The 18159-nt window shown below is 43.2% G+C and overlaps 1 protein-coding gene across 1 annotated transcript in view; it reads left to right on the top strand.

The window, feature by feature from the left end:
- LOC141211541 (prostaglandin reductase 1-like) overlaps positions 1–18159 on the top strand; it is a 109775-nt gene that overhangs the window by 79081 nt on the left and 12535 nt on the right. The window contains exons 7-8 of the mRNA XM_073664835.1: positions 2958–3063; positions 6250–6368. Coding sequence (XP_073520936.1) covers positions 2958–3063; positions 6250–6368 — 225 coding nt within the window. The remainder of the gene's footprint in view (positions 1–2957; positions 3064–6249; positions 6369–18159) is intronic.

The raw sequence follows: 18159 nt of genomic DNA, 5'->3' as shown, positions 1-18159 counted from the left end.
ACAGCGCTACTGTTCTCAAAGTGGCTGCTGATGGAGAGGCCTGTGACCGGACCTGTCCATCATTCTCCTGTTATTGTAAAAAAAACAATTACGGTAGCACTCAGGGTTTTCTTTTTTACTCCATGCTGTTACTGCTTTCCAAGTGTATACTGTACGGTATATAATTCTGCTAGTATCACCTTATGTAGTTATTCCTTAATATCTGAAAAGTTATGGTGTACTTCTCTTCAATTAGGTCATGTGACCACATGTCGTCCCCATGAGAATTACATGGCTTTATGTTCTCATGGGGTCACTATCTCAGTCAGGTATAGTTCCTACATGATGAATTGCATCACACACATTCTCCACCAGGAGGGATCAATACAAATATCACTGTTGATGGAGATGATTACACAGGTAATGTCACACAGCTATAATGTAGGACACGAGCAGGGAACCTCAGGCCCGTGGGCAGTTTACGGCCCTCAATGACATTTTATCTGGCCCCTGGGTAGATTCCCAGAGACCGGAGTGCTTAGACCGGCAGCTGGGTTTTGACAGCCGCCGACCCATTACTTTCTTCTTATCTCTGTGAGCACACACAAGCAGTGTTCACTTGTGAACTCTGAGGCGCATGCAATGAAATATTATGTCCTGACGCCAGCGCCAGTGTCAGGATGTACTTTGTGGGCAGCGATAATGTGCAATTTGTACAGCCCCCGAAGGATCGTATAAATATCCAAATGGCCCTTGGCAGAAAAAGATTCCCCACCCCTGATGTAGGAGATCACTGTCCAGCATCCTGACTGTATACTGACAATCTGTTAGCTCATATAGGAGAATATAGACAAGAGGAAAGTCAGTGTTACCACAGGAGGTAGGGATGGTCCTAGCTCCTCATGTGCTGCTCTGCATGCCGAGATAACACAATCCGTAAGTTCAGGACATTGGTAGAAAGCTGAGCTATTTCGGGGGCCCTCAGGAGCAGTTATGAGTGGTTTTGACACTAACATATCTAATAAAATCAATAGACTGGTGGTAGGTACTCTTTAACTTAAAAACTTCCTTTAAATAATAATTTTTGATACCATATTTCCTATAAAAAGGTTGCTCTCTTTCAAATATAATTCATCCCTCGCTACGTTTTGTTTTTAAAAACTAATCACGCTGTACTCTCCTTCCCCGGGCTCACTGGTGAGTCTCCGTCTCTGCTCCTGGTATGTGGCATTGGCTTTGGCGCTAACGTCACCTTGACATCATGGCAGCCAATCAGTGAGTTCAGTGCATCTTAGAGGGGCATTCCAGTGTAGCGTGAACGCCCAGCTCCAAGCCGCTAAACTCACTAATTAGCTGCTGTGGTTTCAACGTGATGTTAGCTGCTCAGTTAATGCCAGACATCGGGAGCAACGCTAGAGACTCGCCAGTGGGCTTGGGGAAGGGGACAATAGCACAATATCTTTATTTAAACCAAAATTCAGCGAGAAATGAATTATATATGAAAGGGAACAATCCCTTTAACCCCTTCACGACATATGACGTACATGCATATGTCGTGTCCCTGTCTTTGATGCGGGCCAGCATTTTCACCTCATATGATAGCTGATTTACCCAGCTATCATGTGCTTTAAACAGGTGCTCCACTCGCGGCTGATAATCAGTTAAATCCCGCTGTCAACCTGTGACAGCGGGATTTAACACACGTCGGCAGGAAGCACATCATTAATCCCGCCTATTGGCACCCCCGATTGCGTGACAGGGGTGCTAATGGGCGGGATTAATGACGCTCTTCCTGCCGGCATGTGTTATATCCCACTGTCAGAGATTGTCATGCCAGAAGACCCCCGTACCTGTCATTATGATGCTTCTGTGAACGGCCGACGTTCATAGGTGATTATGATTTCTGCTATACATGGCAGGGCGGAAGTACTGCTATGTGCAGCACAGGCGATCTTATGATCGCAGCTTAAAGTCTCCTAAGGGGACTATTGAAGACAGTAAAAAGTGAAAAAGAAAATTTTTTAAAAATATGGAAAAAATAAACAGTAAAAAAATACACATATTTGATTTTTCTGCTATTCGAAATATCCAATCTATCAAAATAAAAAATAAATTAATCCAACCGGCAAACAGGGCAATGAGAAAAAAATTGAAAAGCCAGAATTACGTTTTTTTGGCCTCTGCAACATTGCAATAAGAGGCGATCAAAATATTGTATCTACCCAAAAATGGTATAATTAAAAATGTTTGATTAGGGTGCAAAACATAAGCCATCACCCAACCCCAGATCCTGAAAAATGAAAATGCAATGGGTCCCGGAAAATGGCGACAACCCAAATAACCTTTTTTCATACAAATTTCTGAATTTTTTTTCACCACTTAAATATAAAATAAACGATACATGTTTGGTATCTGCGTACTCATACTGACCTGGGAAATCATAATGCCAGGTCAGTTTTACCATATAGTGAGCAAGATAAATTTAAAAAAAAAAAATTGTGAAATTGTTATTTTATTTGTTATGAAATTGTTACTTATTTTTGCAATTTCCCCGCACTTGGAATTTTTTTTTTCGTTTTCCAGTACACTATGTGGTAAAATAAATGGTACTATTCAAAAGTGCATCTCATCCCTCAAAAAACAAGCACTCATGTGGCTATAAGTAATAAAGTAAAAAAGTTATCGCTCTTGGAAGAAGGGGAGGAAAAAACAAAAACTGAAAATGGGGTGAAGGGGTTAAGCTAGTTCTTGTGGAATGTATTGCAGTATAATTAAATATACTGTACCTTTGTATTTACTTTACATCAGTGTAGGCAAATTTCAGCATATTTTCTACACATTAAAGAATAATTGACAATACCCTGTTACATAACATGCTAATTAAACATTTTCAGAAATATAGTGTGAAGAGATGAGCCTTCCTGACGTATGCCATGTTACTGAAGAACTTGTGTGTGTGTGCCTTCTATCTGCTTTAGGTTGGAGGACATTTTGCAGATGTGGCCTTACTTCAGATGAGAAAATATGGAAGAATCGCTGTTTGTGGAGCTATTGCCTTGTACAATGATACAACACCTAAAAAAGGTAATTATAACATTTGTAAGCAAAAGTTTGTCCTCTGACCTCATTACTTTAACAAATTTTGCCTAGGGGACATTAACAGTCTATAGGCTGGGAAGTAGGAATATCTTTATACAGCAATGTAGAGATAATATACATATCGCCTCTAAAGAGTCCGTTATTCCACCCAAATACTAAAGTAAAAGCATGGTCTTTCTACCATCATCCCCCACATGTCATAGCTGCTTCTGGTGTCCGTAGCAATCCTCTAATATCCATGAACTGTCACCATTTTGCCATCCACTCTAATTTGAATGGACGCTTACTCTTGATCAATATTCTCAGTTCCTTTCCCTCATTATCCAGTATGCAATGTGCCAATTATTGTCCAATGACTTTCCTACCCCAAACTGAGCCCCCCTCTCTGTTGTACCTGTAGGCAGTTTGGCAGACATGAGAGAAGGAGCAGAGAGACAAAGAGCCGCTCCTGTTTCCTGTAATCCGTCTCAGCCCCCCTGCTGCTACCTATGGATTACATGGAAATACAACAAGGAAACACAAAGGAAGCCATTATACCATTCCAGTGTGCACGGACTCATGTCCTGACCAGACGTGTGAAATAGTAAAGGAAAAATGGGCTGTTTCAGCTCCCTGATAAAGAAACGTCCATGATTATCCCCTTCACGCCATGGACATTTTCCATTTTTTCCTTCCGTTTTTCCAAGAGCCATAAAATTTTTATTTTTCCATCAGTAAAGTTGTATAAGGGCTTGTTTTTGACAGCGGGATTTAACAGGTTAACAGTCGCTGGTGGAGTCGCGGGTGGAGTGCAGTCGCCATTGACCATGGCATCTTAGTGGGGCCGTGGCCTAAAACCGACTGTTATAAGACACTGCAATAAGACTAAAATGCAATCTTTTAAACCTGAGACTAGAAGTGTGTATTTTCAAGTCCCATAGCAAGTAAAACAAAATGTTATAAAATCCACAAATCACTGAAAATATCAAATTGTCCTGCAAAAAAATAAATCTCACACAGGTTGCTAGCCTGTGTGAACTGAAACCAATAAACGTTCTGCCAGCATGCTGTATGCTGGGGGTTACCTCATTTAAAGGGTGTGGTTTTATGGGAATGGCAGAGGGTGGGAGGCCATTCCCCTACCTCCCCTCAGGGTGTGGCTGAGCAAGGTTTAAATGTTCAGTCAGGTTTTTTTCTCTGAGTAGTGTGTGGCTGGAGAGGGAAGTCTCCAGGTTGCGTTGGGCTGAAGCCAGAGAGCAGCACCGGAGGACGGGTGTTGCTGAAGACTTCGCTGCGCTACCTGGAGCAGGCTGAGCCTTTCTTGCTAATAGACTCTGTTGTACTTTCTCTTTGGTTTTCCCGTTAACCCCCGAGAGGGCCTGTTTATTTTTATGGGACACTGCTGGAGTTTATGCCGCATAATAAACCCGCAGGAAGTTTTACTTGAACCGTGTATCCTGTGTCTGCCTCCGGAGAGCCGAGCAAGTCGCTTTACCACAATATATATAAATATATATATATATATATATATATACATATATATATAAAAAAAATATATATATGTTACTGTAAAAGTCAGAAGGCTGGTAAAACCTAGGATTTACCGGTCAATCTGGACATTTACCGAGACCATCGGTAAAAGCTCAAAATGAAAAGTAAAATTGGACTTTTACCGGTGAAGTCTTGGTAAATCTTAACATTTCTCAACAGCGTTGGTAAAAGTCAGATGTATTCCATATAAACGAACGATTTTGGGCTTTTACCTGGGCGAATTGGTAAATCTTTACATTTACCAGCATGTGTTGGTAAAAGTAACTTTGAGTCACAGAATTCTGACTCTTACCAGCAGATGATGGTGGTAAAAGTTAACTAAACGCAATTTCCGACTCTGATGAAGGCCTTAATCGTTAGAAATATTTTTATTCTTCAAAATGCAAATGAACAAATACAAATAGGAAAATGCAAATAGAAAACATTTATGTAGGAAAATACTTCTCAAAAATGACAAATTACCGCAAATACAAGAATAACGCAACTTCAAAACTATGTAATTCTGAATGCAAATAGGAAAATGCAAATAGAAAACATTTATGTAGGAAAATACTTCTCATTTTAATGTGCACATTTACCAACTGCGCTTACAGCCTTCTCAGCTACATTTACCAAGAAGCCGTTGTAAATGTGCACATTTACCAACTGCGCTTGGTTAAAGTCAGATGTTCCATCTTCACACCTGATATTTCTGACTTTTACCACGCTCGACGGTAAATGTTAACATTTACCAAGACTTCACAGGTAAAAGTCCAATTTTACTTTTCATTTTGAGCTTTTACCGACGGCCTCGGTAAATGTCCAGATTGACCGGTAAATCCTAGGTTTTACCCGCCTTCTGACTTTTACAGTAACATATATATATATAAAAAAAATATATATATATACTATATATATATATATATATATATATATATATACTGTATACACTAACCAAACTCTGATCAAAAAAATAAATGAAATATTTATATATTTATTTATATTTTTGATCAGAGTTTGGTTAGTGTGTCAGTTTTTACCATCTGTTTGGTCAGAGTTTTCCTCACATTTTCCTGGGTTAAAAAAAAAGAAAGTGGTATCTTAAGCTTCTCCTATCAAATAGTCTGTGAAAAACAGACAGCACACGGATGGCATCCTAGTGCGGTACGATTTTTTTACTGACTCATAGACTTGCAATGGCGAGTTTTATCCAAGATTGAAATTGCATATGTCTGCATGATTTTGTGCGGACCACTCAATCATCAAAATTACACGACATGTGAACAGCCCCATAAACTATAATAGAAATCCAACGTGGGGGGAAGGGGAGAGTGAGAGTCAGCTCCAGGTGCAAAGATCAACGGAAAAAAAGGAGAGTCCTCCAGCGATGAAACAGGTAGGTGCATATAAAACTTCAAATTTATTAGTACATTAAAAAATATATGGCAGTTCCTCCATTCACATGGAAAACCTACGCGTTTCGGCTACAGAGCCTTACTCATGGTTGAACTCCTCGCTGGAGGACTCTGCTTTTGTTCCATAGACTATATAATAGGTACAAGTCCACTCTGGGAAGAGCTCTTGCAATAAAACTGATGTCTGAATGACCCCTAAAATGTAAATTTAGGAATGATATGAACTAATAGCATTGATTTGCTGCAGGAGAATATGTCCATCTTCCCTTAATCTTTCATGAATTGCGAATGGAAGGATTCACAGTGCAACGTTGGCTGAACAGATATAATGAGGGATTGGAGAAACTGATGCAATGGGTTGTTGAGGTAAGTTTTTTACTTTTGTGGAAATCTAATGCTGTGTGTATGGAGACACATCTCTGCAGCTTTACAGAGCCGTGCATGGTCCATGTGCTATCTGGTTCATACAAACAGATTACATACTACAGTTTGTATAAAAAATATGACAAGCCAAGTCTAATGAAGCATAACAATATTTGTTTTTTGTTGGATTTATTTAGAATCTGATAGATAAAATCTGTCTATGCGTCAATGTGAAACCTGAAATATACAAAAAGTTTAGTAGAGGGCTCATCCACCTCTATGGAAGTCCTAACACGGCTTTGTAAAAAGTAGAGCTGTACTATAACAGAGTGCACGAGCCCTAAGTATGTAAATGACCAGGGCCGTATTCAGGGTTGGACTAGCCCACCAGAGAACAGGAGAATCCTCCAATGGGCCCTGACTTATCCTTCAGAAGAGTTGAAAGCGCAAAGCTTGCAGCTGTTATGGGGCTCTTGAGTGGGGGAGAAAGGTGGGCCCTCAGGATCAAATCCTCTGGTGGGCCCAATGTTTTTCAGTCTGACAATGGCCGTATTTGGCATTCATGCTGTCCTAGGCACTTTAAGTGGCCACACTGTCGATAAGTCAGACAAAGGGCAGGTGCACGTAACCATATATTCTCCTCATCCGAGAGAATCGGACTGATTATGCAAATGACACTGGAATTAAACTCTGATCAGAGTGTGATCATAGTTTGATCCGATTTTCTTGGATGAGAAGAAAATGGAGAAAAAAAATCTTAATGTTGTCCATTCGGTCAGGCCATGGAGAACTGGACTGCACTCAGATGTCATACAAGTGCAATCCAAGGTATGCAGCGATTTTTTTTTTCCCTCGAGCAGTCTCTGTCCAAGGAAAAAAAAAATCAGACATGTGCCCCGCCCCATAGAATAACATTGGTCCAAGTGCAATCTGATGTTTTGTCAGATTGCACTCGGACCGAAAATATGGTCATGTGCACGCAACATCTATTTCACGCAGCTCTGCTCTGTAACTCAACTGAAAAAACATTAGAAGCTAAAAGCTAAAAAGAATGAACATCTGCACTGGCTGTTCATATGTTCAGTCTTTTGGTGGAAAGGTGTATTTAAACGATTGGCCCCTCTATGATGCACTCAGCACCTGTACTTGATTTGAACAGTCATTCTGTGCTGACAGAGTCCCTTTAAGGGACTAGCCACTGTTAGAGATGTCTAGCTATACAGCTCAGATGGCTATATTTTTAGTCCAGCACATTAAACGTATTATAATCTTGTATCATGTCTAATAGATTAAAGATTACTACATTTACAGTAATAAATCACCAGAACCACCATCAACACATGCCCACATCACCAGAACCACCGTCAGCACACGCCAACATCACCAGAGCCACAGTCAGTATATGCCCACATCACCAGGATCACAGTCAGCATGCGACCACATCACCAGAACCACCGTCAGCATACAAACACATGACCAGAACCACCATTAGCACATGACCACATCACCAGAACCACCTTCAGCACATGACCACATCACTAGAATCACCATTAGAACATGCACACATTACCAGAACTACCAACAGCACACAACCACATCACCCGAACCACCGTCAGCACATGACCACATCACCAGAACATCAGCACACAACCACATTATCAGAACCACCTTCGGCATACGACCACATTATCAGAACCACCGTCAGCACATGACCACATCGCCAGAACCACTGTCAATACACGACCACATCACCAGAACCACCGTCAGTACATGACCACGTCACGAGAACTGCCGTCAGTACACAACTACATCACTAGAACCACCATCAGTACATGACTACATCACCAACCTTAGTACATGCAATCAATTTCAATGTCGGGTTGGCCCCCGGCACATAAAATTGTATTGCATTAAACAGCAACTCCCAGTATGTCCTTAACAACAGCATTATGAGATATTAAACTGCGGATCATACAGGAACTACAGTACTAATTAGATGCAGGCAGTAGCACTATTAAATATTTAATGAGTAACTTAATTTTTGGGAGATATCTTGTATGTTTTAGGTCCATTAATTCTGAGCACATTGGGAATGGTCTTTGTCCTGAGACCCCCACTGATTGCACAAAAGACCTATTAGAAGTGCACAGAGTAGGAGACAGGCCTATGACTTTCTACTGCATCTGCTGTGTGCTGTGGGCTTTCCTGTCTACTGTGTTGTGTTCTTATAGGAGGTCTCGTGGGCTATTGGTGGGGTGTTAGGACCAAGTTTTCCACCAATCTACTCAGAATTATTGAACTTAAAACATAAAAAAATTATGGCAGCCGATAACACAGGTATGCAAAATTTGGGTTTATTAAAATTGTTTCAAACCCTATGAGTGATTTCTATATTTTCTTATGCCCTGATTAAAAGAAAACACTTCTATTTTTAACCATCACATATGGATTTTGTACAATATGCACGTGAAATTATGTACAAGCGAGATTAACAAGAAAAATATTTACTGTAACCCAAAATGTACACAATATTTTAAATAAAAATGTATTGAACATTCATTCTGCAACTTTATTGGAAATTAATTCTTGCGTCTTTTCCTTTTCTCTTCAAAGCTTCTCTTGATACCTTTTCTCTTATGGAGAGCCTGTGGATCTTCTCTTTGAAGTATCCAGCAATAGTCCCCCATCATGTTCACGTTCCATCTACCTTGATATTGTCTCTCCATCTCCTTGATATCTTGATGAAATCTTTCTCATTGATCTTCGCTAACAGCAACAGGGTTTTCAGGAAAGTAGTCCAAATGGGAATGTAAAAAATATAATTTCAAATTTATTAGACAACCCAAGTTTTCAAACTTCTCAGCATGTTCTCCACGATGGACTCAAATTTTAGATCGTTGTTACCTAGAAATTTCTTCACGACTTCTTTAAAAGAATCTCAAACCCTTTTCTCAACAGCTTTCACTTTTGTTTCAAACACATTGTCCTTCATGAGTTTCTGAATATCTGGACCCACAAAAATGCCTTCCTTAAGTGTTGCTTTGGACAGTCTCTGAAACTTGGTACGCAGGTACTTAAAAGTCTCTCCTTCTTTCATTAGAGCTTTCACAAACTGCTTCATCAGTCCAATATGGAGTGGTGACAGGAGACCTTTAGTGGGATCAACAAAAAACATGGATACTTTGTGTATCCTCCTTGCTGCCCAAGGAGCATAAAGAGAACTTTCAGATCACCAGATATTGACCATCCTTGATCCTCATAGTTAAGTTTCCTGAGAATAAAGTCTAAATTCTCATAGCTTTCCTTCAAGTGCACAGAATGCCCTACAGGCACTATAGCATACTTGTTTTCATTGTGCAGTAGGACAGCTTTCAGACTTTTTTTGGATGAATCGATAAAGAGTCTCCACATTGTACTCAATATTACATTTTTCCATCAGCCCATAAACATCACTGCAATACACTAGAGCACCGTCTTGATAAAAGTATGGAAGGAATTCCTGATCACCTAGTTTTACACCAAAGTATGCATAATACACTTTTCTAACGAAGTCCGTAATTTTCCTTTGCTGTTTCTTCACTACAAAACCACCGCAAATGTAGCAAAAGTTGTCGGGTGAATTACGACACCCCCTTGTAGTCATTTCGTTCACGTTGTTAGAAACAGAAGTTTAATCTACCACAATCCAGCAAAAAATCCATTAAATACTGAAAGGAATTGCATGCATTTCCGCATGCGTTTTTTCAGCGCTTTTCCAAACGATTTTGAGCATCACTTGGAAAAGTGCTTGACAAGTTGGTCACACAATATAAATCCATGCAACCAGCATGGATTTATATTGTGTGACCAACTTATGCTGTTTTAAATGCAGCATGAATAGTAAAAATGTTCTGAAAGAACCTGCGCTGACGTCGGGTGACCATCACATGACTAAATGACGTCACCGCAGGTTCTTTGAGAACACTGCGGGACGCCGAGGACAGAGCACGCCACCGGAGAGGAGACCGGGGGCCACTGGAGAGGTAAGTATAATTTATTTTTTATTTTTTACGTTTTAATTATTTTTTTGCTAATGGTACCCGAGTCGGATGAGAGTCTCCTCTTCTCCAGACCCGGGTACCATCCGTGCATTGAACCGAATAACATCTGCATGCATACATGTATACATGCGGATGTTATGCGGTTCAATGCAAGTCAATGGCGGCGATTTTGCCGCGATTACGCACAATAAATGGTTGTGTTGCGGATTTTTCTGCAATGATAATCCACAGCGGAAATTTCCGCAGCTTGTGCACAGCACATGCGGATTATCATTGGGAAACATGGCAGACAACTTAACAAGCATTTTTAATGCGTTTTCGCGGTGGAAATGCCGCCGCAGAAACGCATTAAATCCTCATCGTGGGCTCACAGCCTAAAAATAGTGCAATTCCACAATTGTTTTTTTTTTTTTCTATTTACCATGTTCACTATATGGTAAAACTGACCTTGCAATATGATTTTGCAATATGTACTACGTAGATAGATGTATAGTTTTTTTTGTATTTAAGTGGTGAAAAAAAATTCAGAAATTGGCATGAAAATTTGCTTTTGTCGTCATTTTCCAATACCCATGAAGTTTTCATTTTTGTGATCTGGGGCTGGGTGAGTGCTTATTTTTTGCGCAATTAGCTGATATTTTTTCTGATACTATTTTGCGGTAGATACAATGTTTTGATCACCTCTTACTGCATTTTATTGCAATGTTGCGGTGGTCAAAATCAAAATACCCCGTCTCAGAGGCCAGGAAAAATCCTTTTTTTTTCAACTAAATCCTGTATTTTTTTTTTCCCTCAGTCAGACTGTACAAATACGCGTCTTATTAACCTTTTGGTATTTCCTCCCCCCCCAAAAAAAAATTGAGTATGTCTGTGTCTGTTCAGACACCAATATATCTGTTTAAAAGATTCTGGTGTAGGTCACATAACTATAACTGTGGTTTTGCAGTTCCACGGTTCAAATCTCTGTATTATCCAGCGTTTGGCCTTTTTTCCGTACAAAAAAAACAGCAATAGTTAGTGTTGAGCGAGCACTAAAATGCTCGGGTGCTCGAAGCTCGGGCCGAGCTCGCCGTGATACTCGGGTGCTCGACCCGAGCAACGAGCCCAATGTTAGTCTATGGGAGACCCGAGCATTTTTGTGGCGGCACCCCCGGCAGTCTGTAGAAAGCCTAAAAAGTGCCCAAAACGATAGTGACAGTGCTCAAAAGACATGGGGACAGCATGGGGATCGCCCCAGGAAGCATTTCTGACCCCCAGGTCACTGCTGTCAACAAAGTGGTCAGAGGTATTAAGCCACTTTTACGGGCTCACAATAAAACGATCAAAAATGAAACTGAAACGGTATTCCTGTGAAATATGTTAAGGAACTTCCTTTCCAGGGTAAAGACTTGTGTATAAGGTAAAATAAATAATCAAAAACAAAAATACTCCTCCACACCTTGGGCTATGTTCACAAGTAGCATTTTTTATGCGTTTTTTGCACTTTTGTATTGCTTTCAACTGTGAAAAATGCATTCACCGGGAAAAGTCATTTTAACATTTTACTATCTTATCTGGCCATGTGCTGTGTGACACATGCATACAGTGCTGAAAAGACATGAGAACAGCATGGGGAAGAACCCTGGAAGCATCTCTGACACCCAGGTCACTGCCTAAAAGTGTGCCCATCAGAAGTGATCCTTTCCGCATCAGAAGATGCAGACTTGCAACTATCCCCGTGCAAGTCCTTGTCCCAGGGCAGTGTTCAATTGTACTTCCCCCATTCCTTGCAATGCAAGCGCAAGTATGCAGCCTGCCACCCACCCACCCCTAGGCTGCAATACCATACTGCTAGCTTGCTTTCACTTGAAATGGGGCCTTTTAGTTTGGTGGAGGCCGAAGCTGGCCACTACCTCATGGCTGCTTCGGCAGCGAGGTATCCATACTCAGTCCCCAGCCGCCCGGCGGCCGGGTGTCCACGCTCGGTCCCCAGCTGCCAGGGGGCGGCCGGGTGTCCATACTCGGTCCTCAGCCGCCCCGCGGCCGGGTGTCCACACACGGTCCCCAGCTGCCAGGGGGCGGCCGGGTGTCCATACTCGGTCCCCAGCCGCCCCGCGGCCGGGTGACCATACACGGTCCCCAGCTGCCAGGGGGCGGCCGGGTGTCCATGCTCAGTCCCCAGCCGCCCCGCAGCCGGGAGTCCACACACGGTCCCCAGCCACCTGGGGGCATCCGGGTGTCCATAAACGGTCCCCAGCCGCCCCTAAATCTCCTTGAAACTTCCCCCACACTTTTCTTAGCCTGGCCTGCTTTAGGGCAGCATTGGACGAGCTCACCAGAGAACCAGACTCCTTCGGTGGGCCCTGGCTTCTCCATCAGGGGAGTTGAGAGTGCCAAGGTGAGGAGCATGTATGTAGTAGCGGCTAGGCCTGAGGTGGTCAGCGTTTTGGCGCATGTTTTCCTGCTACTATCCCAGTTCTATGACTCCCGTTAAAACAAAGCTTCAGGTGATGAATGATGGATGAGGTGGTGGTAAAGGAGAAAGAGCAGGAGGAACAGGGACCATTCACATCAATATCAGGCCCGTCAACCACACATGTCTTGTAGGATATGTTTCTGTACCAAAAGGAGCGGTTCGGCTACACAGTTAAAGGGCATGCAGTGAGTGCAATGCCTAACAAAAATTTCGAGGCACTCCAATGCCCCTTGAAAGTGACATGGAGGTCAGAGGGCCTTAACGAAAGCGTTTTTTCCATTTATAGCAACTGGGTCTCCTGTGCACTGTTGGCCTAAGCAGTGAATGGAAGGCTTTCCAAAAATTATGAGGAACTGCAATGCCCCTTGAAACAGACGTGGATTACAGCATAATAAAAACCTTCTACCCATTATTGGGGAGTGGGTCTCCCTTAGTGTTCACCTATGCATTGAAAAGCAAAAGCTGACTAAAATTAGGAGGAAATGCAATGCCCATTGGAAGAATGGTGGAGGTCGCAGTTGAATAAAAAGACAATATCAATGCCCCTTGGAAAAGTGGTGGAGGTCGCAGTGGCTTAGCAAGACGGTTTTAATGCCCCTTGGAAGAATGGTGGAGGTCGCAGTAGCTTAGCAAGATGGTTTTAATGCCCCTTGGAAGAGACGTGGAGGTTGCAGTAGCTTAACAAGACGGTTTTAATGCCCCTTGGAAGAATTGTGGAGGTCGCAGTGGAATAAAAAGACAGTATCAATGCCCCTGTGAAAAGTGGTGGAGGTCGCAGTAGCTTAAAAAAACGGTTTTAATGCCCCTTGGAAGAGACGTGGAGGTTGCAGTAGCTTAACAAGACGTTTTAAATGCCCCTTGGAAGAGCCATGCAGTATAGCATCTTAAAAACATTATTCCCATTATTGGGGAGTGGGTCTCCCATAGTCTTTGCCTATGCCTTCCAAGCAAAAGCTGCCAAAAATTAGGATGGAGGAACTTGCAATGCTGGCAACACGGACCAAGGTCACCCTGGTGGTATAGTGGTGGTGGAGGCTGAGGATAAGGAGAAGAGCAAAATACAGCCGAAATTAGGAAGCGTATACCCATGTGTGGGTGTAAAGCGGTGCATGGGAATACACCTCCCGAAATAACACAGTGGATTTGATTTTATGTTACTCTGCTGTCATTTGGTGGTGATGAGAAGTTTGGCCCAATCCAGCCCTTGTTCATTTTGATAAGGGTCAGCTTGTCAGCTTTGTCAGTTGACAGGCGAGTGCGCTTATCTGTTATAATTCCCCCAGCGGCACTAAAAACACGCTCCGATAACACGCTAGCGGCAGGGCAGGCCAGGACCTCCAAGGCGTACAGAGCGAGTTCATTCCAAGTGTCCAGCTTGGATACCCAATAATTAAAAGGCACAGAGGAATCACAGAGGATGCTGGTACAGTCGGCAAGGTACTCCCTCACCATCTTTTGAAACTTTCCACTCCTTGTGAGAGTACCCCACGCCTCAGGGCCTGTAAGGTGGGGGGGGTCTCAGAAAACTGTCCCAGAATGTTGACAGTGTTCCCCTGCCTCTGCTGGATTGGAGTTGCGTCTCTCTCGCCTGTACGCCTTGGTCGAGCAACGAACTGTGACCTCTGCTGCTAGCGTGTTCAGATGGGAATTTTTTTAACAGTTCTGCAGCTAGGGCCTTCTGGTACTGCCCCATTTTTGTAGACCTCTCCACCTCAGGAATAAGAGAGTGAAATTTCTCCTTGTAGCGGGGGTCTAAAAGTGTCACCAACCAGTAATGACTGTCACCCAACATTTTGACAACGCGAGGGTCACGGTTAAGGCAGCGTAGCATAAAGTCAGCCATGCGTGCCAGACTGGTAACGGGCAAGACTTCCGTGTCCTCACCAAGATGACGACTGACCATGCTCTCCTCCTCCTCTTCCTCCCCCCTGTCCTCAGGCCACCAACGCTGAACCGACTGTATGACAGTTGTACAGGTACTACCGTCTACAGCGCATGATACCAGCTCCTGTTATTCCTCCTCCTCCTCCTCTCCCTCATTGTCCCCCAATGCATGTTGGGATGAGTTGAGGCTGGGCTGTGTGTAATCGCCTATTACGGCTTCTTGATCCATCTCATCATACTCTGGCTGCATTGCCTCCTCTTTAATTCTCTGCAGAGAGCGTTGCAAAAGACAGACAAGTGGGATGCTGATGCTAATGATGGCGTCATCGTCACTCACCATCTTGGTGGACTCCTCAAAGTTTGTCAGGATGGTACATATGTCAGACATCCAGGTCCACTCCTGAGGTCTTATGTGTGGAGTCTGACCTGAATATCGACAGCCTTGTTGTAGCTGGTACTCCACAACTGCTCTCTTCTGCTCACAAATCCTTTGCAACATGTGGAGGGTAGAGTTCCAACGTGTGGGGACATCACACACCAGTCGGTGTGACGGAAGCTGCAAACACTGCTGCAACACAGCAAGGGTGGCGGAAGCTGTAGCCGACTTGCGAAAATGAGCTGACAGGCGGCGTACTTTGATGAGTAGATCTGGCAACTCGGGGTACGATTTAAGAAACTGCTGAACCACGAGGTTAAGCACATGAGCCAGGCATGGTACGTGTGTGATCTCGCCTCAGAGCCGCCACCAGGTTACGGCCATTGTCACACACGACCATGCCTGGATGTAGGTTCAGTGGTCTCAGCCACAGATCTGCCTGCTCTTTCACAGCTGTCCACAACTCACAAGCAGTGTGAGGTTTATCACCTAAGCTTATGAGTTTCAGCACAGCCTGTTGCCACTTGGCTGAGGCAGTACTGCAGTGCTTCCAGCTTGTAACTGATGTGGTGATATCTGAGATGGAGGCTGAACATGAGGAGGAGGAGGAGGATGATGCGCAGGAGCTGTACACTGTGGGGGCAACTCTGAGTGACATAGGCCCGCAATCCTCGGTGTGGGGAGGATGTGTTCCGTCCCAAGGTCCGACTGGGTTCCGGCTTCCACTATGTTTACCCAGTGTGCCGTCAGGGAGATGTACCGTCCCTGGCCACAAGCACTTGTCCACGTGTCCGTTGTCAGGTGGACTCTCCCAGTAACTGCGTTGTTGAGGGCACGGCAGATGTTTTGGGACACGTGCTTGTGTAGTGCGAGGATGGCACACCGGGCAAAATAATGTCGGCTGGGGACCGAGTACTGAGGGACGGCCACCGCCATAAGTTTGCGGAAGGATTTAGTCTCCACCAGCCTAAAAGGCAGCATTTCCAACGCAAGCAGTCGTGAAATGTGCGAATTTAGGACTGTGGCCTGTGGGGCGTTGGCTGCGAATTTGCGCTTTCGTTCAAAGCTCTGGGATATGGACAATTGAACGCTGCGGTGGGACGTGGACGTGGACGTTGATGCTGTTTTTTGAGAAACTGCCATAACAAGTGAAGACTGAGAGGAGGGGGCATCTTTGCATGCAGTATGGACAGGGGATTGCCTTGCACGCACAACAGGGGGTTCTATTACACGCACAACAGCGGAAGAAGCAGTGGTGACACCCGCTGACACTGGTCTTGGACCCTGGGGTTCGCCCCACAAAGTCGGGTACTTTGCTGCCATGTGCCTGATCATGCTGGTGGTGGTCAGGCTGGTAGTTTTGTCACCCCTGCTGATGCTGGCATGGCAGGTGGTACAGAGTCTTTAAAAAAATTCCAGACTCTGGAAGACCTACCGGTTGTACTGGAACTGCAAAACCACAGTTCTAATTTACTGGCGTATACCAGACTTTTTTAAATAGATATATTTGGGGCTGAACAGTCAGCGACACGCTCAAACTGTTTTTTTTATGTAAAAAATACCCAAAAGTGGATAATACAGAGATTTGACCCGTGGAACTGCAAAACCACAGTTCTATTTTTCTAGCCTACACCAGACTCTTTTAAACAGATATATTGGTGTCTGAACAGTCAGGGAGACACTATTACAGTTTTTTATTACGGCAAAAAATGCCAAAAGCAGGATAATACAGAGATTTGACCCGTGGAACTGCAAAACCACAGTTATAGTTATGTGGCATACACCAGACTCTTTTAAACAGATATATTGGTCTCTGAACAGTCTGGGAGACACTATTACAGTTTTTTATTACGGCAAAAAATGCCAAAAACAGGATAATGCAGAGATTTGACCCGTGGAACTGCAAAACCACAGTTCTATTTTTCTGGCCTACACCAGACTCTTTTAAACAGATATATTGGTGTCTGAATAGTCAGGGAGACACTATCACAGGTTTTATTTACGACAAAAAATGCCAAAAGCAGGATAATACAGAGATTTGACCCGTGGAACTGCAAAACCACAGTTATAGTTATGTGGCGTACACCAGACTCTTTTAAACAGATATATTGGTGTCTGACCAGTCAGGGAGACACTATTACAGTTTTTTTTTATGGCAAAAAATGCAAAAAGCAGGATAATACAGAGATTTGACCCGTGGAACTGCAAAACCACAGTTATAGTTATGTGGCCTACACCAGACTCTTTTAAACAGATATATTGGTGTCTGACCAGTCAGGGAGACACTATTACACTTTTTTTTTACGGCAAAAAATGCCAAAAACAGGATAATACAGAGATTTGACCCGTGGAACTGCAAAACCACAGTTCTATTTTTCTGGCATACACCAGACTTTTTTAAACAGATATATTGGTGTCTGAACAGTCATGGAGACACTATTACTGTTTTTTTTTACGGCAACAAATGCAAGAAGCAGGATAATGCAGAGATTTGACCCGTGGAACTGCAAAACCACAGTTATAGTTATGTGGCGTACACCAGACTCTTTTAAACAGAGATGTTGGTGTCTGACTAGTCAGGGAGACACTATTACAGTTTTTTTTACGGCAAAAAAATGCCAAAAACAGGATAATACAGAGATTTGACCCATGGAACTGCAAAACCACAGTTCTATTTTTCTGGCCTACACCAGACTCTTTTAAACAGATTTATTGGTATCTGAACAGTCACAGACACACTCAATTTTTTTTTTTTGGGGGGGGGTGATACCAAAAGGTTAATAAGACGCGTATTTGGACAGTCTGACTGAGGAAAAAAAAAATACAGTATTTAGATGAAAAAAAAATAAAATTTTCCTGGCCCCCTGAGACCGGGGTGATAAGTCTAGCAATTTGACCAACAGGAGCTCACAGGACTGTAATGCAGCGTTTGCTGGTATAAGCACTTTGTCTCCTATACAGCCTGCCTGCCTGATATCTGGGATGGATATTAGTCCTGAGAAGGACTGTTTGTTTGATTTGGCAGGCTTTAGAGACCCT

This window comes from Phyllobates terribilis, unplaced genomic scaffold, assembly GCF_046119375.1.
Source record: "Phyllobates terribilis strain yellow unplaced genomic scaffold, ASM4611937v1 Scaffold_1__5_contigs__length_1240528914, whole genome shotgun sequence".
Taxonomy (NCBI): Eukaryota; Metazoa; Chordata; class Amphibia; order Anura; family Dendrobatidae; genus Phyllobates; species Phyllobates terribilis.
The sequence above is the reverse complement of the archived record's forward strand: the minus strand, read 5'-3'. Positions and strand labels throughout refer to the sequence as shown.